Source organism: Neofelis nebulosa, chromosome 15 (genome assembly GCF_028018385.1).
Source record: "Neofelis nebulosa isolate mNeoNeb1 chromosome 15, mNeoNeb1.pri, whole genome shotgun sequence".
NCBI lineage: Eukaryota > Metazoa > Chordata > Mammalia > Carnivora > Felidae > Neofelis > Neofelis nebulosa.
In genome coordinates, this window is record NC_080796.1 from 47845259 (window position 1) to 47869798 (window position 24540).

At 37.8% G+C, this 24540-nt stretch overlaps 1 protein-coding gene across 1 annotated transcript in view; it reads right to left on the reverse strand.

Annotated features, from left to right (window-relative positions):
- The window catches only part of KDM5B (lysine demethylase 5B), an 82592-nt gene that overhangs the window by 53241 nt on the left and 4811 nt on the right, over positions 1-24540 (reverse strand). Inside the window, exon 2 of the mRNA XM_058701673.1 lies at positions 131-208. Within this exon, the coding sequence (XP_058557656.1) occupies positions 131-208 (78 nt within the window). The remainder of the gene's footprint in view (positions 1-130; positions 209-24540) is intronic.

The following is a 24540-nucleotide window of genomic DNA, read 5'->3' on the forward strand; positions in this document are numbered from 1 at the left end:
ATTTGTTCTACCATGATTATCCAATTATTGGTCAAATTTTAGCTTCACTAAAACCACTAGATTTGTGACTGATTCCTCCCAGAAAACCCCTCTGAAATACAGGCAACCAGAACAGTAGTTAAGACAATACCTCCAATTCATTCAGTCTCTGGATACGTGGGGTAAAATGAAGTTTGTCAACATCACATGCAAATGGTGGCTGCCAATCCTAGGGGAGAAGCAAAGGCTTTTATCAGAAGAATTTATAATTCTGACATTCAAGAAATCATGTTAAAACCCCAGTTAAGTAAAACACAAGTTACCTCCTACCAGTAAAATAAAACAGAACATGGGTAGTACTTTCTCAATCTTCTTTGCACCAGAACAGCAGACTATGTATGATTACCCTTCCCCATACAAATGATACATCCTGCATGCACCCCTCCTCACACCCTTCCAAATAAATGTCACTGAACGTCAAGCTGTTGAAAAATCACTGACTTTTAAGTTTATTATTTATTTTGTAAGTAATCTCTACACCCAACATAAGCCTCAAACTCACACTCCCAAGATCAAGAGTCACATGCTCCTCATATTGAGCCAGCCAGGAGCCCTGAAACATCACTGACTTTAAAGAGATTTGGATTCCTCTATTCCACAGAAGTTATCCTTTTACAAAATAGCTATATTAATATTAAATCATCTATAAACTGTATTTTTATATATGTAACCTAGTTACTTTTACTTTTATTATAAAATTAAGAATAAGTTCTTGGACATGGGATGGCAGAGACTGCCATCCAAAGCTCATGTTAAGGATGATTCTTTAAAACATCAACTACTACAGATTCTTAGAATTGTTATCATGCAGAAATAATCAGACAATAAGGAAAGTATGTATGGTATCAATAACTAGACAAAACTGGAAACTTAAATTTCCACAATAAGAGAATGGTTAAAGGAATAAAAATTATGCTGTGTTAATGGGTACAGAGTTTCAGTGTGCAATAATGAAAAGGCTTTGGAGATGGATTTTTGATGATGGTTGTATAGCACTGTGAATGTACTTAACATCACACTAAATTGTACCTTTAAAATAATTACAATGGTAAATTCAGTATTATGTTTATTTTAATATTTTAACACATTAAAAAAGCAAAAAGACAAAAAACTTATGCTGTGGTATAGTTCTGTTTATTGACATTGAAAGATGTTCTTTACGTATGTTAAGAAGGAAAAGAGGGACGCCTGGGTGGCTCAGTCGGTTGAGCGTCCGACTTCGGTTCAGGTCATGATCTCACAGCTCGTGAGTTCGAGCCCCATGTCAGGCTCTGTGCTGACAGCTCAGAGCCTGGAGCCTGCTTCAGATTCTGTGTCTCCCTCTCTCTCTGCCCCTAACCCACTCGCATTCTCTCCCTGTCTCTCTCAAAAATAAAAATGAGAACATTAAAAAAAAAGAAGGAAAAGAGAGGCTATGCAACAGAAAAATGAAACCTGGAAAAATATACAGCAAAAATAGGATTTTTATAGGTGATTTTCTTTTGCTTCCTTAGCCATTTGGAATACAATCTGAAATATATTTCATACATTAAATAACACCTATTAAATAATAAATAAGTTACTTCAGGGGCACCTGGCTGGCTTAGTCAGTACAGCACGCAACTCTAGATCTCAGGGTCTTGAGTTCAAGCCCCACATTGGGCATGGAGCCAACCTAAAAATAATAAATGAATCAAACAAACAAGTAAATAAATTCAGGTTTAGAGAACAAGTCAGTACAAGGAAGCTCACAGTCTTTTATTCAATTTCATATCCAGACGTTTGTTCTAAGAAAATAATTCACCCACAGTCAACAAAAAACATGCATGAAATTAACTACAGTATTATGTTAAGAAGATATGATTGGTATTATAACAACACTGAATACTGAACAGCATTTGAAGTTCTAGATTTACAGGGGGCACCTAGGTGGCTCAGTTGATTGAGTGTCCGACTTCAGCTCAGGGCCTGATCTCACAGTTTGTGAGTTCAAGCCCCACATCAGCTCCCTGCTGTCATCATGGATCCTCTGTCCACCTCTATTTGCCCCTCCCCCACTCATATACGCTCTCTCCCCAAAATAAATAAAACATTAAATAAATGAATAAATTAATTAAATTCTAGATTTGCAAAAAACTCATACCAGCATATAAGAAAACACAGAAAAATGGGCAAATTGTGTTAACAGCAAGAAAAAATGGCCAACTGTAAAAAGACTGGTGTCCAACTTTACACAAAATTCAAGAAATACACAAGATTCTCTCGTTTTTACCTACCAGGTTAGCAAAGACTTAAAATATACACACCACCAGTATTAGCAACATGTGAGGTAATGAGGACCTTGACGATTAGTATGTTTTTTGGAGATCAGTAAGAAAGCATCGTATTTTTAAAGGCCTACTGAGCCAGCAGTTCCTCAAGTGAGAATTTAGTCTCCAAATATTTGTTGCCATTCACAACACCAAGATACAGGCACAAGGAAATTCACCACAGAATTGTTTTAACTTAAAACCTTTGGGGTGCCTGGGTGGCGCAGTCGGTTGGGCGTCCGACTTCAGCCAGGTCACGATCTCGCGGTCCGTGGGTTCGAGCCCCGCGTCAGGCTCTGGGCTGATGGCTCAGAGCCTGGAGCCTGTTTCCGATTCTGTGTCTCCCTCTCTCTCTGCCCCTCCCCCGTTCATGCTCTGTCTCTCTCTGTCCCAAAAATAAATAAATGTTGAAAAAAAAAAAATTTAAAAAAAAAAAAAAACCTTAATATTATGTCCAAAGAAGACATCCAGATCGCCAAGTGACACATGAAAAAATGCTCAACATTACTTAGCATCAGGGAAATACGAATCAAAATCACAATGAGATACCACCTCACCCACCCCTGTCAGAATGGCTAACGTTAACAACTCAGGCAACAACAGATGGTGGTGAGGATGCAGAGAAAGGGGATCTCTTTTGCACTCCTGGTGGGAATGCAAACTGGTGCAGCCACTCTGGAATACAGTATGGAGGTTCCTCAAAAAATCAAAAATAGGACTACCCTATGACCCAGCAATTGCACTACTATTTATCCAAGGAATAGAGGTGTGCTGTTTCGAAGGGACACATGCACCTCAATGTTTATAGCAGCACTATCAACAATAGCCAAAGTATGGAAAGGTGGAAAGAGCCCAAGTGTCCATCGATGGATGAACGGATAAAGAAGATGTGGGGGGTGTGTGTGTGTGTATATATATATATGTACATATACATACATACATATATATATACATAATGGAGTATTACTCGGCAATCAGAAAGAGTGAAATCTTGCTGTTTGCAACCATGTGGATGGAACTAGAGGGTATTACGCTAAGCAAAATTAGTCAGAGAAAGACAAATATCATATGACTTCATGAGGACTTTAAGAGACAAAACAGATGAACATAAGGAAAGGGAAGCAAAAATCATATAAAAACAGGGAGAGGGACAAAAACATAAGAGACTCTTAAGTATGGAGAACAAACACTGGAGAGGTTGTGGGAGGGGGGATGGGCTAAATGGGTAATGGGCATTAATTATAGAATGTACTCCTGAAATCATTGTTGCACTATATGCCAACTAACATGTATGTAAATTTTAAAAAATAAATTAAAAAAAAATTTTTTAAACCTTCATATTGGGGCATCTGGTGGGGTATGCCTGGGTGGCTCTGTTGGTTAAGCTCCAACTTCAGCTCAGGTCATGATCTACATGGTTCAAGAGGTTGAGCCCCACGTCGGACTCTGTGCTGACAGCTCAGAGCCTGGAGCCTGCTTCAGATTCCATGTCTCCATCTCTCTCTGCCCCTATCCCATTCGCATTCTGTCTCTTTCTCAAAAATAAACATTAAAAAAAAATTTTTTTAAATATTAGGGCATCTGGCTAGCTCAATCAGTGGAGTATGTGGCTCTTGATCTCAGGTTGTAAATTCAAGCCCCACATCGGGTGTAGACATTACTTATTTAAAAAAAAAAAGACCTTCATAAACCAATCAATGGAGAATAAAGTAAATAAATTTGACACACCTGTAAGTAGCAATAAAATACTCTGCAGCTGTAATAAGGAAAAAAAGATCTAGATGTTCTAAATATAGAAAGATAGCCAAGACTGGATGAGTGAAAAAAACTAAAACATGTAAAATTGTGCCAATAGTATTACATATATGTAAACTTTAAAGATTATCAGATTAGAAGGGGGGCAAGAGGTTACTGTTATTTCAAATCTATATTGTTAGAACTTATTACTATTGGTTGCTTTTATTTATTTGCTTTCAATTTTTTTTTTAATTCTAATTAGTTGATTGCTTTTAGTTTAAAAGTAAAACAGGGGTGCCTGGATGGTTTAATCGGTTAAGCATCTGACACTTGATTTCAGCTCAGGTCATGATCTCACAGTTCATGAGTTCAAGCTCCACGTCAGCTCTGGGTTGACAGTGTGGAGCCTGCTTGGGATTCTCTCTCTCTCCCTCGCTCTCTGCCCCTACCCCACTCACTCAAGCACACCCACTCTTTCTCACTCTCTCTCTCTCAAATATAAACATTTTTTTAAAAAATAAAACAAGGTTTGAGGTGCCTGGCTGGCTCAGTCCATGGGGCCCGAGACTCTTGATCTTCAGGTCATTAATTCAGGCCCCATGTTGGATGTAGAGCTTACTTTAAAAAAAAAAAAAAAAAAAAAGAGTAAGTAAAACAAGGTTTTGTTTTAGTGATAGGGAGACTTCAATAAAAATACCCACCAGCAATGCCTGATAAAGTATTATGTTAAAAAGACTGTATTTTACCAGAATTTTTTTAAAAAGGGAAAAAAAGCAGACTACAACTGATAAAATGCTATTTACTACCATCCCAGAAAGAACCAAAGAAAAAAGAAAAATTGGCAGCACTGTTTTAAACTTATTCCAGACAAGGCCTTCAAGTATTTAATGCTGTCCCACTGCCTCTTCCACAAAGACTATGGCTAATGTTTAAATGTCAGTTGTCAGTTAAAGAAATGCTATTCTTTGTTAATAAAGTTAAAAAATACTACTCCATCCTGGGGCACCTGGGTGGCTCAGTCGGTTATGCATCTCATTTCAGCTGAGGTCATGATCTCACAGTCCATGAGTTCGAGCCCTGCAGTGGGCCCTGTGCTGACAGCTCGGAGCCTGGAGCCTGCTTCAGGTTCTGTGTCTCCCTGTCTCTCTGTCCCTCCCTCGCTCATGCTCTGTCTCCCTCACTCTCAAAAATGAATAAATGTTAAAAAAAGAAAATTTAAAAAAAAAATACTGCTCCATCCTGAGTCAAAAAGAGGAGAGTGATTTTTTTTAGTTTGATAACTAAGGCTAAGGAAAGCAATGTCTTTAATTGTACAAAACACAATGTAATAGAAGAAAATCACATTGCTTGAGAGTCTATCACAGGCTAATAGGAAGACTTTATATTGTTCAGAGCTTTGCTCTCTAACACTTCATAAAAGCTGTATGCTTTCTGAAATGAATTGATTTGGGTTGAAGGTTAAAACCAAAAACATCAATGACAATATGTTAGAATATACAAGTAAATGATTAACATACTGTCCAATAGTCTGAGAATTTTAAAAACTAAGACTTTTGGGTCATGTACGACATTCCCTGACTAATCAAATAGGCCTTTTAATCCCAAAACACAATGATATAGAAACTAATTTCATCTCATCCATATATTAAAGTCATAAATTACAGTGAGCTGTGTCTTTGTGTGTATACATTGTATACATATATATGTATATGTACATATGTATATATACATATACTGTATGTATTATATAATTTATGTTTATTGTATACTGAAACTTTTTCAGATGAATCCTAAAAATAAAGTAAGAGGAAAACAGTACATATCTGTCACTAAAGAAGATCACACAGTGGGTATAATATATATAAAACTAATACTGTTTCAGATCATTCTTTCATTAAACACAAACCACTGAAAACTTACTCACTTCTTCTGGTTACAAAGAATGAAGGAAAATGGGATAAATGTCATTCAATTTCAAGACTTTCATTGTCAACTGAAAAGCTTTACTTCAATAAAAGAATTACATATTATTTGCAATGCTCACTGAAATATGAGAAGTAAGATATCCTTTGCCGGGGCACCTGGGTGGCTCAGTTAAGTGTCCAACTCTTGATATCGGCTCAAGGCTGTGATCCTGCAGTCATAAGACAGAGCCCTGAATTGGGCTCCCCGCTGAGAGCACAGAGCCTGTTTGGGATTCTCTCTCTCCCTCTCTCTGCCCCTCCCCTGCTTACATGCTCGCTCCCTCTCTCTCTAAACAAACAAACAAACAAACAAAATAAACATTAAAAAAAAAAAGATGTCCTTGACTGAGTCTGGCCTCAATGGACTATAACTTTTACAGGGGGGACAAAGCCATCAAAGAAGGAAAGAGACCATTACAAAACACTGTGATAAATTTTGGTTTGACACTTTATCTAAAGGGGCTATCATAATATCTAACCAAAACTTTTAGCCTCTTTTTTAAAAAAAATTTTTTTTAACGTTTATTTATTTTTGAGACAGAGAGAGACAGAGCATGAACAGGGGAGGGTCAGAGAGAGAGGGAGACACAGAATCTGAAACAGGCTCCAGGCTCTAAGCGGTCAGCACAGAGCCCGACGCGGGGCTCGAACTCACGGACCGTGAGATCATGACCTGAGCTAAAGTCGGCCGCTTAACTGAGCCACCCAGGCGCCCCAAAACTTTTAGCCTCTTAACAATAATGGTTCATAAATCCTTTTTCTAACATAAAAACAGCATTTCCATATTAACTAGGTGTTATGAATTCATAGATTGCAAGGCATCCCATATAAATTCCCTGCTGAGACTCATTCACTTTTAAAACTTTAAAATGACTTTATTTTACCCCTTTCAAAATAAAAGCCCAACCATATTTAAAAGTCCAATTATTTTCCTGAGCGCTAAAAAATATATTCCTTCAGAAGGCAATTAAGTAGGAGGAAGTTGAAGCTTTGAAATCCTCAGAGGCCTGAGTAACATCAAGTAAACATTCTTCCTTAGTCCCCACACTGAACAACTTATGGTACATTTAACTGAGAGAAATGTGCAATAAAATTGACCAGTGGGAGAATAACTTTCATAGGATGCTAAGGATTTTTCAAAAACGCCATGAAAATTCACTCTGAAAATGATCTAGTGTTGGCATCCACATATTAGAACACTGTTTTAATCTTTCTAATAGAGAAGCTATCACCATTTTGAGATCTAATAATCAGCAAAATGAGAAAGTGTATTCTCTATATCTACTCCAAAAGTTGGTTCTCCTGCAGACAAAACTGCAGACAAAACTAATTTTTAAATTTTTTTTTAATGTTTGTTTATTTTTGACAGAGAGACAGAGCATAAGCGGGGGAGGGCAGAGAGAGAGGGAGACACAGAATCCGAAGCAGGCTCCAGGCTCTGAGCTGTCAGCACAGAGCCCGATGCAGGGCTCAAACCCACGAACTGCGAGCTCATGACCTGAGCTGAAGTCAGACGCTCAACCAACTGAGCCACCCAGGTGTCCCGACAAGACTAATTTTTAAAAATCAATGTCAAAAGCTCATTCTGGTTAGTTTACAAAGAATAACATTAAGGACAGACCAATGTATTTTCTAATTACATATGTTCTATTAAAATCTGTCATCATAGGGGCGCCTAGGTGGTTCAGTCGGTTGGGCAGCCAACTTCAGCTCAGGTCATGATCTCACGGTCCGTGAGGGCTGTGAGTTCGAGCCCCGCGTCGGGCTCTGTGCTGACAGCTCAGAGCCTGGAGCCTGTTTTGGATTCTGTGTCTCTCTCTCTCTGACCCTCCCCTGTTCATGCTCTGTCTCTGTCTCAAAAATAAATAAATGTTAAAAAAAAAAAATTAAAAAAAAATAAAATCTGTCATCATAGAATAAATGCACAAAGGAATTTAGTCCATTGAGGCAGAGCTAAACTCCATATTTTAATCCAGATTCTTACACTTTCTAGGTTATCAACACATTAACACAAAACTATAGTGCAAAATTTTAAGGATCCGAACAAAGAATTTACCTTAGTTTTAAGGCAAGTCAGAAAAATTTTCAGTTGAGCAGCACAAGATTTATCAACCTTAATAAAGATTTAAGTAACATACATATGAAATACAACATAAAAAGACTACTTTTCCATGGCTTAACAGTTTTATGTCAGTATGATGTCCTTAAGACACCTGCACAAAGTGGCAGAACTGGGCACACCATAATCATTGTAAGTCCCCATCTATAAATTTAAAAACAAGCAGAGTTACTATTTGTGAGTCCCTCAGTGGAGTCCAATGACCACTCACTGATGGGTGTCTATCAGGAAAGGTTTTGGTTTTTTGTTTATTTATTTTTGAGACAGAGAGAGACAGCACAAGAGGGCAAAGGGCAGAGAGAGAGGGAGACACAGGATCCGAAGCGGGCTCCAGGCTCCGAGCTGTCAGCACAGAGCCCCACGCAGGGCTCGAACCCAGGAACCGTGAGACTGTGACCTGAGCCAAAGTGGAAGCTCAACCGACTGAGACACCCAGGTGCCCCATATCAGGAAAGTTTTTTAATTCAAAGGACTTCAATGTCTTCGGAACAGAAATAAAAATGTGTTAGATAATATTAACTTCCCCCTTTCTTCTTACTTCCCTCAGGGTAAGCTTGGCACCAAGCAGCTTTAATTAGCCATCCATTCGATCAAAGTCTGCTTAAGATTTCCCATCCGTAGGATGTCGGGGTGACTCAGTCAGTTAAGCATTCCACTCTTGATCTCAACTCAGGTCATGATCTCACGTTGAGTTTGAGCCCCACGTTGGGCTCTGTACTGACAGTGCGGAGCCTGCTTGGAATTCTCTCTCTCTCCCTCTCTCTGCCCCACCCCGCCTCTCTCTCTCAAAAATAAATACACTTTATTAAAAAATAAAAAATAAAGATCTCCCATCCTCAGTGAGCCACTAGTAAAAAAAATACTGAGGATTTTCTTTTCAGACTACAGAATCACTTTTATTCCTTAAATCAGAGATTCTTATACTGTACTTGAATTGAGTGTATGTGGATTTTGGGGGGATAGTCCACAGCTTCCACCAAATTCTCAAAGGGGTCTGTAACCTTAGGGGTCACAAAAAAAATCCTGTGAGTGTATGTGGCTTTCAAAATTTTTGCACCCTGAAGTTCTTATCTCACTATCCCAACCTACTTTTTTTCAGTCCCTTCTCATACTTAACCAAGACATGATAATGGATGAGACACTTGGCTCCTCAAAATGTCAGGAGGTTATATATATACTGTAGGACAGAAAGAGCAATGCACTAAATAGAAGACCTGGTATGCATCTTGGTTCTTTAATCACCACTTAAGGGATCTTAACTTTTCCATTCGTAACTTATAAACAATAGCTACCTTCAGGACTATGATGAAAACTAAAATTACAAATATAAAGGATTATGTATTATAAAGCAAAAATAGCAAGTATTATATTGCATTAAGTTCTGACCAATGAAACATAATTTCTTCTAGCAAAAAGTCAATGTAAACTCAACTTTCAAGGAGCATCTGACTTCTAAGCTGTACCTTTAAGGACTCTATCCTTCCAGTCTAACTCTAGTCAGCATCTAGTTGGCATTAGACCAATTTCAACACAGGTTAAAGGGCTCCCCTAGATTTCAACCCTCCTCCCCACTGTTACTTCTCCAGTGCTCATTTTTAAAGCACAATGATGTCATTTCCCTTATCCTTGCACAGTAAAACACGTTAAAGAGAACGCACTCTGGTGTCACACTGCCTGAGTTCAAACCCTGACTGTGGCTTTCTACTAGTTCATCTCCCTGTAGCTTAAATACATGTATAAATGGGAAACTGAGGCTTAAATAATATGGATAAAAGCCTTTAGAGAGCTCCTGGCATTTACAAAGTAAGCAAAAATGTTAGTTATGAGGAAACATTTATGTTGCAGAGCTTCAGTTCCCAGGAAGCCTAATGTAACCTTGTTTTGTTTTATGACTGGTTATGTTTAAAACAATGGTTTCAATTCTCTAATCTTCATTATCAAATTGTATAAAATGATATTTCATGGGGAGTGCCTGGGTGGTTCAGTTGACTTCGGCTCAGGTCATGATCTCACAGTTCGTGGGTTCGAGCCCCGTATCAGGCTCTGTGAAGACAGCTCAGAGCCTGGAGCCTACTTCAGATTCTCTCTCTCTCTCTCTCTCTCTCTCTCTCTCTCTCTCTCTCTGCCCCTCCCCCACTCACACATGGGTGCATGCATGTGCACAGTCTCTCTCAAAAATAAACATTAAAAAATGGCATTCACAAGTTAATATATGGCATTAATAAGTTAATATATAATATTCAAGGCCCATCCATTTTTTTTGCTGTATTTTTTTCCAGTTTTATTGAGATATATGCAACCTTGCTACTTAAAGGAGAATACACTGTCACATTTTCCATGCTTAAAGAGCTTTTTCTAAGATTGTTTTAGATATGTAATTCAATGATAGAGGCACTTAACAATGGATCTGGGAAGAGAGAAGCTGCTAGGGTTGCAAGAGAATTCAACTTCTATACTATAAAAATTAACACTGTGGTGGGCAAGCCTATGTATGGTTCCACAATATTAATATTTTGTATTAACCAAGCCATTTCCTATATATCTACTATATAAAACTTCCTGACTACATATTCTCTTACTGCCATAAAAGCTAAGCAATAGAATAGGTTTAAAATAATTTTCTCTAATACAAAAGTACACTCATTACTAAAATATCAGAAAATATATATGAAGAAGAATCTCAGAGAAAACCTGCTGTATTTTGGTATACATCTTTCCAGTATTTTCTAAAATGCAAGTTATCTTCATAATCTTCAAAAAATTTTAAGTCATAATTTTAAAAATATGTATATATTTTTCCTTTTACTTACTATACTGTGAATATTTAATATTTTATTGTATTGATACTTTTTAAAATTTCTTATTATTGGACATTTAGGTTATTTTCTTTACTTTCCAATGTTAATCATTACAAATAAAACATCCTTACCTTCTAGGAAGTTCATTTTAGCCTCTTTTAAAATAAACCTAAAAATTTTATGATTTTATTACCATTTTTTTGTTTAGTTTATTTATTTTGAGAGAGAGAGAGAGCAAGCATGAGCAGGGGAGGAGCAGGGAGAAGGAGAGAGGAAGAATCCCAAGTAGGCTCTGCACTGTCAGCACAGAGCCCAATGTAGGGTTCAAACTCACAAACGTGAGATCATGACCTGAGCCAAAGTCAAAAAGTTGGATGTTTAACCAACAGAGCCACCCAGGCGCCCCCCCCAACTTTTTTTTTAAATAAAAATAAAATCTTAAAAATAAATAAAAATCAGTTGCCCATATACCCAGTCTTACCATGAGAAAAACATCAGATAAATTCCAATAATGGGACATCCTACAAAATACCCAAGTGAGTACTCCTCAAAACGGTCAAGGTCAATAAAAATAAAGCCCAAGGGGCACCCAGGTGGCTCAGTCGGTTAAGTGTCTGACTTTAGCTCATGAACTCACCCTTGGTGGGTTTGAGCTCCACGTTGGGCTCTGTGCTAACAGCTCAGAGCCTGGAGCCACTTCAGATTCTGTCTCCCTCTCTCTCTCTGCCCTTCTCCTGCTCACACTCAGTGGGTCTCTCTCAAAAATAAACAAACATTAAAAAATTAAAAAACAAAAAAAACAAGAACAACAAAAAGCCTGAGAAACAACAACAGCTAAAAAAAAGTCTAAAGAGACATGACAACTAAATGTAATGTGTATCTTGGATGAGATTCTGGAACAGAAGGAAGATATTAGCTAAAAATTAAAGAAATATGAATAAAATATATGGACTTTGTTTAATAACAGTATCGGTTCATTAATTATAGCAAATATGTCATAATAATGTAAGATGTTAATAAAAGGGGAAACTTGGGAGACCTGGGAGGCTCAGTCAGTTAAGTGTCCAACTCTTGATTTCAGCTCAGGCATGATCTCACAGTTCCTAAGTTCAAACCCCATGTTGGGTTCTGCGCTGACAGTGCAAAGCCTGGTTGGGATTTTCTCTCTCTACCCCCTCCCTCACTCGTATGTGCTCTCTCAAATTAAACAAATAAACAGTAAGAAAATTAAATAAAAGGGGGAAACTAGGTCAAGGAGTATATGGGAACTCTACTCAGTTTCTCTTTAAATCTAACAGTTCTTAAAAATATTAAGTCAGTTTAAAAAATCATTTGGATCAGGAGCACCTGGGTGGCTCAGTCAGTTAAGCATCCAACTTTGGCTCAGGTCATGATCTCTCCGTTCCTAAGTATGAGCCCCACGTCTTGCTCTGTGCTGACAGCTCAGAGTCTAGAGCCTGCTTCAGGTTCTGTCTCTCTCTCTCTCTCTTTCTCAAAAATAAACGTTAAAAATAATAATAATAATAATAATAAATAATAATAATAATAATAAATCACTTGGATCAGTTTGTTTTATGTTCCAAACTTCTGACCCCAAAAGACAGCTCAAGAAGCAAAAACACAACCATGTTTATTACAAATTTTATAAAACTTAATAAAATGACAATAAGACAAAAAAGGCCCACTTTCTGACATTTTAATTGATACTGGTTATACAGGAAAACTTATTGTTGTTTGCCCTTTAGAAAATACTTTTAAATTTTCACTTCACTTCCTAGAAAGAACAGATAACTGAAGTTTTTACCAAACCCTCTACTGGTTTTTTAATAGCCTCTACAATCAATCAATGTACCTCTTACACATGCATAGAACCTAGATTTATTCCTTGAGTCAGGCCTTTGCAGAACTAAGTTTCCCTTTTTACTACTACAACTCTCAGATGTTTGGCCTGAGGACCCCCTAAAACTCTTAAAAATTAAGGACCTCAAAGAGCTTTAGTCTATATGTCTATTCACTTTTATTACAGTAGAAATTTAAGAATGTTTTAATTTATTTAATAATAAGCAAAAAATAGAAGAGTGGCATTGTGTTAGTTTGCATATATTTTGCAAGTCTCTTTAATGTCTGGCTGAACAGAAATAAACTGGATTTTCATATCTTCTATAGTCAATCAGCTGTAGAATACTGCTTGGTTAAAGCATACCAAGAAACTCTGGCTAAAAATATTTAGTCAAAAAGAGGAAGTTCCCCTTGGATCTGATGGAAGGATCCTGTGCACCCTCCAAGAGTCAGTCCTCAATCCAAACCCTTGAAAACAACTGTCCTAATAATCTTAATCCCTACAGAAATCCCATCCAATCCATCCCTCCATGGAACTCTATCCATCCGTATTTTAAAAACAGCATCTCAAAGTGTTTTCTCTATTCACTAACAATGATTTCTTGACCTATTTGTGAAATGCCAACATTTTTAAAAAAGGTATACCAATGAGGCACCTGGGTTGCTCAGTTGGTTAAGCGTCCACCTTCAGCTCAGGTCATGATCTCATGGTTCGTGGGTTCAAGCCCCACATAGGGCTCTGTGCTGACAGCTCAGAGCCTGGAGCCTGCTTCAGATTCTGTGTCTCCCTCTCTCTCTGCCCCTCCCCTGCTCTCTCTCTCTCAAAAATGAATAAATGTTAAAATATATATATATATATATATATATATATTAAAAAATATATATATATATTAAAATATATATATATATATTTAAAAAATATATATATATATTAAAATATATATATATATATATATTTAAAATATATATATATATATATATTTAAAAAATATATATATATTAAAAAATATATATATATATTTAAAAAATATATATATATATTAAAAATATATATATATATATATATATTAAAAAATAAAAGGTATACTAAATGTCAACCCAGTCATCATCCCTAAAAGTCCTACCACCAAAAAGATCCTGTAAATGCCTGCATAATCATTTGCAAACATACAGGAACGTTTAACAGTTGTACTAAAATATTAAGGACCAAAAAATAATAATAATAAATAAAATAAAAATAAAATATTACAGACCAAGGAATAAGAACTTTTGTTAAAATTATAACTCCTATAATTGACAGGACCTGGTAAAAGCCATCAGTTTTCGGTTTTACAGAACATGTTATTTAAAAAGATATAAAGTATCCAAGCACTGTTTCTATGGAGGAGCATCTATTAGTAAATGAAAATACACTGGTAAAAGAGAGACATGTCATGATACTTACTTTTTCAAACATTAGTTCCAACAAGGACCTCCTTCACCACTTTTAATAAAACTTAGTAATAATAATCTGTATTTTCAGGACCTCTAAATGACTTCAATTTATAATTGTCAAAAAACACATGAAAATACTATGGAAAATGCTTCCCCTAAACCTCAAAAGCATGGTTTCCTTTCCAGACTGCTTTACAGGAATAATCCAAGTACCATTTTGTTTATAAACAATAAAAATAAGGGGATAACTAGATCACATGAAGACCTTACTCTTCCAAAATGCCCCTAATAGATGTCTACCAAAGTTACCTACTGAAGTGATTCAACAAAGTTTTGGCATAACCCTCAAAGTCTCATCAGGCCTCTCTATATTGGAAGCATTCTTTTAAAAATCACCCAGGATGATCATAAGAAAGATAAATTTCTAGAATAAATCATCTTCCACTCAAATGGGCTGACATGATAGGTCAATCATGAAAATTTAAGAGGAAAACATTATTTCTTTCAAATCATTCACAGACATCTTATAACACAAGTCACCGAATGGAACCAGAAGAAATTTCAGATCCTTCTCCCCTACAGCAATTATAATTGATGCAAATATTACTTCAACATGTCTACACCAAGCCATGTTACAATCAAGTAGCTATTTTGCCACAGTTTCTCCCCCAAGGAAATTTAATATGTAGCTTTGATTCTGTTTTCTTTCATAACTAGGATCCCAGTGAGGAAAAGACAATTTCTGGCAGAAAATTGAGGCTACCAAGGTTAAGAAAAGATGACATACTTCAGAGAAAGGTTCCAGAAATGATTTGTCAGGGGAAGGAGTTTAGGAAAAAGGTTAGACTCTGCCCCTTCAACCTTCCCCTCAGCAACACCCAAACCCACCTGGGCACGAAGGGCAGGGAAAGTTAAACATCACACACCCTAACTTTAAGGCCTCATTAAATCTATAAACACATGTTCTACATCTTTAGTACGTGACAAACTGGACACTCCAAGATTCAAAATCAAGGTCACAAAAGGGACAACAGTGACATTAAAAACTGACCTGAGTCTCTAAGAAGATAACAAAAGTATACAAAATTTTGTTTGGTTTGATGTTTCATATAAAGACATGTGGCAATTGTACTTTAAAAAAAAAAAAAGGAAACATAAATAGTAAGCCATACATTTCACCGGATACAAATATTTAACAACTATTTAGCCCTGCCACAATTAACTGCAAGCTGAACATTAAAAGTAGAAATAATTTGGGGCACCTGGGTGGCGCAGTCGGTTAAGCGTCCGACTTCAGCCAGGTCACGATCTCGCGGTCCGTGAGTTCGAGCCCCGCGTCAGGCTCTGGGCTGATGGCTCGGAGCCTGGAGCCTGTTTCCGATTCTGTGTCTCCCTCTCTCTCTGCCCCTCCCCCGTTCATGCTCTGTCTCTCTCTGTCCCAAAAAATAAAAATTAAAAAAAAAAAAAAACGTTGAAAAAAAAAAGTAGAAATAATTTTAGAACCTGTATGATCCCTAATAGCCATATCTGAAGTAAAAGGCTGAAGCTTGGACCTGAATGGGAATTGCTAGCAAGTGGATCCATTCATCCCACTGTCAGATTGTTTAATATTTATGTAAGGGCAACCTGCAAGTCTATTCAATATACTGTAATTCTGAACATGCTTCAAGGCTAGATAGATCTTTTTGAAAGAGAAAAGGATCTACTAATGCACAGGCATGCTCAACTTACAATGGTAGATAAATAGGTCTTATCTCCAAAGGTCTTAAAATAAATTTATCCTATGATATATCTCAAACCACACTGGGTATTACTATTACAGAGTTAGCACTATTCACTGCCTTACTTACTTCGTATTTATTGCCACATTTAATAATAATTTGATTTAAAAGATAACCCGTTTTAACCTAAAATATGCCAAAGTTCCAGCCTGATAAAAGTGGTCCTCGTTTGAATGGCTGCCTGGTATCAAAGGGACACACACTATAAAAACTCTTCTATTACCTACTTTTCCAGGTTATAAATAAAGGATTTTGCAGCTGTATCTAGAGTTGAGACTTAAGAAAATCATCACCACAAAGTCACAGAAGTCTCAAATACTGGCCCTCAACAAACCTGCTTTTTCCCCTGGCACTTTTCCTGCAGCCTACAACTAGGTCCTCTTCCTTGTGTAAATGTTGGTATTTCTGGAGGGTCTGTCAGATTCTAATCTCATTCTACACCCCTATTTCCTCCCTAACCCTGTCCCAATCCAAAGTCTCCCAAACATCTGAAGCAGCTCCACTCCCCCCCTACTCCATCTACCTCCACATCCCCTCAGCCCTAATCTTCGACCATTTGATACATTTGATACACAATTTCCATTATTTGTGTACATCACACCATGTAATCTAGTTGCAGATCTTTCTCACCAGTAGACTATATGAATTCCTGTAAATGAAAGCTGCTTAATTCATTTCTAATACTCATAACACAATGCCTGGCACTTATTGACATATTAATAAATGTACTGAACTGAACCCACAACTAAACCCAAGGACCTAATTCATTTCTTCATTTATCAGAGCTGACAAAAAGGACTCCCTTGTTTCTGGTAGTGGAGGTGAGAAATTCTATTAATTCAAAGTCAACAGATAAGAGAATTCCTTACATGAACAGCTGCCTAAACCTCATCAAGAACTATCTAAACCAATAGTTCTTAAACCTAGCTGGGTTTTAGAATGACCAGAGGAGCTTCTTAAAATTCAAATACTTGGGCATCCCATGAGATTCTAATTCCGGGATGGAGCCCAGGATGATTTTGATGGGAAGAGGGCTACAATCTGGGGGCCTAAATACATACTCTTCTAGTTGAACCTGGGTGGTCACCAGGATGATGACTGATGAGCCAGGAGTTTCCATACAAATGAGCCAAGCAACCAACAGTACATGAAATGCGAAGCTCATACATGCTATACTAAAACAAAGAGAGTATATGATTTAAAATTTCAGGGGTGGCTCAGTCAGTTGAGCGTCCGACTTTAGCTCAGGTCAGGATCTTGTGGTTCATGGGTTTGAGCCCTGCGTCGGGCTCTGACAGCTCAAGAGCCTGGAGCCTGCTTCAGATTGTCTCCCTCTCTCTCTGCCCCTCCCCTGCTCATGCTCTGTCTCTCTTACTCTCAAAAAAAAAAAAAAAAAAACAAAACTCAGGGGCACCTGGGTGGTTCAGTCGGCTAGGCATCTGACTCTTAATTACAGCTTAGGCCATGATCTCAGAGTTCGTGAGTTCAAGCCCCACATCAGGCTCTGGACTGACAATGTGGAGCCTGCTTAGGATTCTTGCTCTCCCTGCCCCTCCCCCACTCATTCGGTCTCTCTCAAGATAAATAAAATTTTAAAAAATAAACATTAAAAAAAATAAAGAAAAATTCATAAATAGGGGCACCTGGGTGGCTCATTCAGCTAAGCATACAACTCTTGACTTCGGCTCAGGTCATGATCTTACAGTTTGTGAGATCTTAGCCCTGCACTGGGCTCTGCACTGACAGGTGGAGACTGCTTGGGATTCGCTCTCTCCCCCTCTCTCTGCCCTTCCCCTACTTGTGTGCTTACACGGACATCCTCTCCCTTCCTCCTTCCCTCCCCCCCCCCAATAAATAAATAAATAAATAAATAAATAAATAAATAAATAAAACTTTTTTTTTTTTTTTAAAGGAAGAGCAGTGAACTTGGAAGTAAAAATCAAGGTTTGGAATCTCCTAATTTGTCCTTTAAAAGCTGTGTCACCTTAGATAAGTCACTAAACTTCTCTCAGCAGTTTCCTTATCTATAAAACAGTTCTTAGCAGCAAGAACTAGGTTATAAAAATGTTTTTTGCTGAGCCTATCAGAAAAAAAGGGTAGCCTATACCAGGGCAGAAAATGTACAAGCAGAATTATACAGATATGTAATAATAATAAATATTAATAAAATAAGACATAATTTTCCATCAACTATCTCATGTAATCATAACTGTATCATTACTATGGAAGTAGGATTCAATATAGTGGTTATGTGCACAAAGTCTAGGTTCAAATACTGACTCCACCACTTAATAGTCAGGTGACCCTAAGAAGTTTAGGCCTCACTATGTAAAGCAGGGCTAGCATTATCCCCACTTTATAAGCAGTTTAATGGAATAAACTGAAAATAGTCATGACCCTCTTAAGGCTAGCAGCTCAAAGATAACACGTAAACAATGGAACATACACCACAAACCAAATGTTTTCATTCTTACTGTAGTATTTCCATGAAATCTGTTTTCATTTCCTAGCTAGCTAATACCAACCTCCAAAAACAAATTACCTCGGATCCTAAGTCAAATTCTAAACTCTGTTCCTCTCAAAAAAAAATCTTGATGGGGCGCCTGGGTGGCGCAGTCGGTTAAGCGTCCGACTTCAGCCAGGTCACGATCTCGCGGTCCGTGAGTTCGAGCCCCGCGTCAGGCTCTGGGCTGATGGCTCGGAGCCTGGAGCCTGTTTCCGATTCTGTGTCTCCCTCTCTCTCTCTGCCCCTCCCCCGTTCATGCTCTGTCTCTCTCTGTCCCAAAAATAAAAAAATAAAAAACGTTGAAAAAAATAAATAAATAAATAAATCTTGATAAGCAGTTATATAAGAAAAAGATATATTTTACACATGGAAGATGAGAAAAGCCACAAGATTAGCAATGGAAAAAAAAAATGGTGTGAGAGGAACCCAGAAGAATGGGCTGCCATCAAGTACAATTTTTAAAAACCCTAAACCCACACCCTACACAAATCCCTGAAGCCAGCCTCCCACAGGAAAATCTGGTGGCTATTCTCAATTTGTCCAAAATACATCATAATACTGGATAAGAGCCTCTCTGGGAGAAGAAAAAGCTTGGAATACTTGAAATTTTACAAAATGTAAGTTATACTCCAAAGATTCTCTTTGTAGACCTCTCTAATCTCCACCCCTCACCCCTGTCCCACAAATAGATACCAGAATACAGGTGAGCCTGGGTGGCTCAGTTGGCTGAACATCTGAGTCTTGATTTCAGCTCAGGTCATGATTCCAGGGTCATGGGATCAAGCCATGCATCGGGCTCCACACTATCGTGGAACCTGCTTAAGATTCACTCCCTCTCTCTCTCTCTCTACTCTCTCTCTTTCTGCCTCTCTCCCCTGTTCCTGCTCTCTTTCTCTAAAAATGAAAAAAAAAATTTTTTTTTAAAGATACAAGAATACAAATCCTAAGAGATCCTGCTCTCCCCAACTCTTCTCTCAAGTTTTAAAGACTGGCAAAGATGAGACGTTACCATCTGGTTTAAATATCATCAAATGATGAGTTGGTACAACCACACAGAAAATTGAGAGGATCTTGCCTTAAAGAACTTGTAATTATGTGGTTTTGATAGGGATTTGTTCTTCGTTTCTGGAGTTATGAGATTAGAGAAAAATGGAGTATGTACGCCACATAGAAATATGTGCTCAATAAAAGCTCCAACCAAGTGCTCAAAACACACTAAGTTTTAGACTTTAGTTCTCTGAACATTACAATCTGGTCAAGTCAGTAAGATGGCAAGAATTAACACAGGAATGCACAAAAATCTGCCTAGGGCTAAGTAAGGAGCATAGCTCAGAAAAGAAATCTTAGACTAGGTGCATGCTCCCAACTAAAATACTCAACATTCGAAAGCTTAACACTTGTTAGGTATGCAATCAGAGTCTTTTTAATACATACAGAAAGCAGTACTGAGGGGCACCTGGGTGGCACAGTCAGTTAAGCATCCAACTCTTGACTTTGGCTTAGATCATCATGATCTCGTAGTTCCTGGGATCGAGCCCTACATCAGGCTCTGTGCTGATGGCATGGAGCCTGTATGGGATTCTCTGTCACTCTCTCTCTCTCTTAAAATAAATAAAAAAACAATCTATTTTTTAAATTTTTTTTATGTTTATTTTTGAGAGACAGAGCGCAAGTAGGGGAGAGGCAGAGAGAGAGGGAGACACAGAATCCAAAGCAGACTCTAGGTTCTGAGCTGTAAGCAGAGCCTGATGCAGGGCTAGAACCCACAAACCGTGAGATTATGACCTGAGCCGAAGTCAGGCACTTAACCGACTGAGCCACCCATGCACCCCAAATAAAGTCTATTTACAAAACAATACTGAGTAAACTGCTTGATTCAGGATAAAAACAAAAAAACCACACTAGCAGAAACACAGTATATATGGGTCTACCTAAGAGGTTATGTTATGAGGTCCAATAACAAGACCTATTTGGACAAAAAAAACAGGGAACCCAGGTTTGTATGGGAGTTTTCATTCGCTTTATTTTTTTTTTTTAAGTTTGCCTAATTTTTAGTAAAGAATAAAATATAATCTGGCTCTGTCCTGAGGATCAAAATAAACATTTTCCCTGCCACCTCTTTTACTTCTCTCACCACTTTATAAGTAAAATAATTGTGGAATATTAAAGACTCAATATACTAACTCAATTTCCTATCTAGCTAGCATTGGCATTATTTAAATTGTTAGGTAAGATATAACACCCTCCATTTGCAGGGCTTCAAAAGCATCACAGCCATCTCATACTAAGAGAAATTAAAATAATTTTAAACATCTCTTAACACAAAGCTCACCAAATACAAACTCCTGCCTATATACACACAGTACACAACACACACATAACACGCGAACCTGCAAATTTTCTGAAATAACATAACAGCTCTACTTGAAAAAGATTTTGATACCACTAATTTTTTTATTTTTATTTTTTTTTAGAGAGAAGGGGAAGAGCAAGCATGCACAAGCCGGGGGAGAGGGACAGAGGCAGAGAGAGAATCCCAAGCAAGCTCTACCCTCAACGCGGAACCTGATGCGACGCAGGGATCCATGACCTGAGCTGAAATCAAGAGTCAAAGGCTCAACCAACTGAGCCACCCAGGTGCCCCCTCACTAATTTTTTAAAATCTCACCAATTTTTGAAATATCTAGGAAAATAAATAAATAAATAAGTAAAGACAAGCTTCTACCTAGGCCAGGAGAAGAATTACATTCTATATACTGTAGTTTTGAAGCTAGTTTTTCACTTTTCAAGTTTCACTCTTTAAAAATCCCTTCACTGTAGGGGAAAAGGAGGGATATGTATTTGGCACTAACCTTTGTCTCACTAAATCTGTCCCCATACTCTTCTTAGCAGTGAGCAAATAAAGCTTTGGGATTTAAGCTCCTCGCAATCCATCAATTAATTAATCTGGACAGCAGCCCTAGGTCAGTGTCAGATCCCCTTACAGCAGATGAGAAGGCATACGTTGGGAGAAAAATGACATTGTACAAGGTCATGATGGAATTAGAGTCAAGACTCTACTCATTTATTTTTTAAAATCTAGAAACACCATATCCCTTCCTTTACATAATAAAAGTATAGACTTTTAAAAAGTAATAATCCACATACACGCCCCTTGATAAAGCTTATTTTCACCCATGCAAAATATTCCTTAAATTTCACATCTATTGTAAAATAACACATTACCAAGTGAAATGGAATCGACAAGTACTAAAAAGCCATTCATTATGTGATCTTCTGCCTGGTGTTGTTTAACTAGTTTCCCATCTGAGAAATTAAGTTACTATTCCGGTGGGAAAAGCAATTAGATTTTAAGGGGTTATTGACAGAAAATATTTTTCAATGACCTGATTTTTAAATTGTTCCTTTTAAACTTTTGATACCACAGAAATGTTAATCAGCAATTCTGCTACAACAGACAGTGCACCATCAAGGTTGAAAGTCAAACACTACCATTCTAAACAGAAAAGTGAACCTAACAACTTAACCAACAACTCATTAGACCCTTTTGATTCTCCTTTCCTTAAAACTTCTTTTCCAGAAAGGGACTTAACTCTACTTTTTTGGTTACTCCTGACTCCCAGCTCTATTGAGATAGTCTAGCAGATAGATAAAGAAAATGGGCAAATAGAGAACGGAAAGATGCTTGTGGAGAATGCCCTCCAACCACCACCTACTCCAACTACTGCCATCAAACTTCTGGATGCCAAGAGTTGGCCTGAAGACGGTCAAGTTTCTGCACAGGTTCCAACAAATGTGTAATAAAGGAACGAAGCCGCTGTTTAAAACTGAGAAATACAGGATCACCTGGCTGGCTCAGTCAGAAGAGCACACAACTCTTGATCTCAGGGTCATGAGTTCAAGCCCCATGCTGGGTGTAGAGATTAAATAAATAAAAAACTTAAATTTTTTAAAAACTGAGAAATACGATCCCTATCCTAATTGGGCAAGGTGACCACCTTCACTACAGGCTAGAAACCTCATTCCTAACTGCCCAAATCTCACTCGTTCCCTGAATAAAACAAAAGCTAAGCCAAGTTGTTCTTTACAACTAAAGGTCACTAGCTTACTCTCAACCCCACTGCTGCTACTCTGTTTTCTGCTCTCCTATATCCAGGAAAATAGCTAAAGGGATTATATTCTCTATGTTTTTGTGAATGCTTGAATATTTTAATAGAAGAATTTTCATTTGAACTCTTGAAGTGATGGCTCTGGTACAGCAAAGTAATCTTTATATCCAGAAAGAAAGTTTACGTGAAAAAAAAAAAAAAAGATAAACAGATGAGATGACTCTAGGCCACATCTAAAGGTGTAAGGTAATGATGCTTTAAGAGCAATGGTCTACAAGGAAAGATTTGAATGTTAAAAAAAAAAAAAAAAAAAAAAAAAAAAAAAGGGCTCCTAAGAATGCATTTAGTCAAATTCCACATTTTTGTTCCAAACATCACACAATTATGGAAAAGAAAGGTCTCACTGCCCTGGAGGCAGCTTTTCCTCATTAGTCTGGTTCATAAACTTGGGAGTTGTAAAAAGCACCTTCATTATACAAATCATCTAATAGTTAATGACAGAAAAAGCATTTTTGGAAGAACTTGTGGAGATGTACAAAGGTAACATCTCATCTAATTTTTGTCTTTAATTCCATGCTAAGACACAGCTGTTAACAAAAAAAATCCTTGTACGCAGCATACAATTCTTACATCTCAAACAAGTTTCTCACAAATCAGACTTTAAAACCCAGTTACAAGTTTCTCAAACTTTAAGTAATATAAAGCAAAATGGGAGAAGCCCAGCGACATGGCTCTCCCAAAGTACCACTCCACTTACCCCACTTACCCCACTTACTCCACTTACCCCAAAGGGACTCAACACTGCCTCTAGTGATTCCTCTTCAAGTGACCCAAACTCAACAAAAATTTCAGAAACAAAAGTATAGACAGCCCCTCAATTCCCAGTATTTATTCCACTTAACTTTTTTTGAGGTTGGCAATGATCTTCTGCACTTAAAAAAGGTATATTAGCATAATCTCCAGAGAATATCTTAGCAAGGAAGAAAAAACATCACACCACCAGATCAACACAAATCAAACGGAAAGGTCTGTACAAGGAAGAAAGCAAAGATCTTCTGGGTTCCTGGTTTTTAAAAACCTATATATGGCCTTTGGAAAGAGGTACACAAGTAGGCTTCCTGGAACCTTAAAATCTAGGACCCTAATTAGCACTTTCATGGGGGGGGGGAGTGGGGGCACGAGTTTTCCCTTTATCCTCTTCTACAGCCAACTTTTAATGGGGTCCAATTAAGACAACAAGAGGTTACAAAAGTCTAGAAAAAGATCCCATTTACAGCACATAAACCAGAGTCAAATTTTTTATCAAATAGTTTACCATATTTTTTTTCCTTTCTTTTTTTTTTTTTTTTTTTTTAACGTTTATTTATTTTTAAGACAGAGAGAGACAGAGCATGAACAGGGGAGGGGCAGAGAGAGAGGGAGACACAGAATCCGAAACAGGCTCCAGGCTCTGAGCTGTCAGCACAGAGCCCGACGCGGGGCTTGAACTCACAGACCGTGAGATCATGACCTGAGCCGAAGTCGGACGCTTAACCTACCAAGCCACCCAGGCGCCCCTTTTTTTTTTTCCTTTCTTTTTTTTTTTTTTTTAATTTTTTTTTCAACGTTTTTTTTTTATTTTTGGGACAGAGAGAGACAGAGCATGAACGGGGGAGGGGCAGAGAGAGAGGGAGACACAGAATCGGAAACAGGCTCCAGGCTCCGAGCCATCAGCCCAGAGCCCGACGCGGGGCTCGAACTCACAGACCGCGAGATCGTGACCTGGCTGAAGTCGGATGCTTAACCGACTGCGCCACCCAGGCGCCCCTTTTTTTTCCTTTCTAAAAGAAAATTCTCTCCCTGGAAGATTTCTGTCTGCCTATTAAAGTATCCTAAGCATCTTGAACTGTTTTTGTGCCCCAAAGTAAACAAATAAATGAGTTCTGC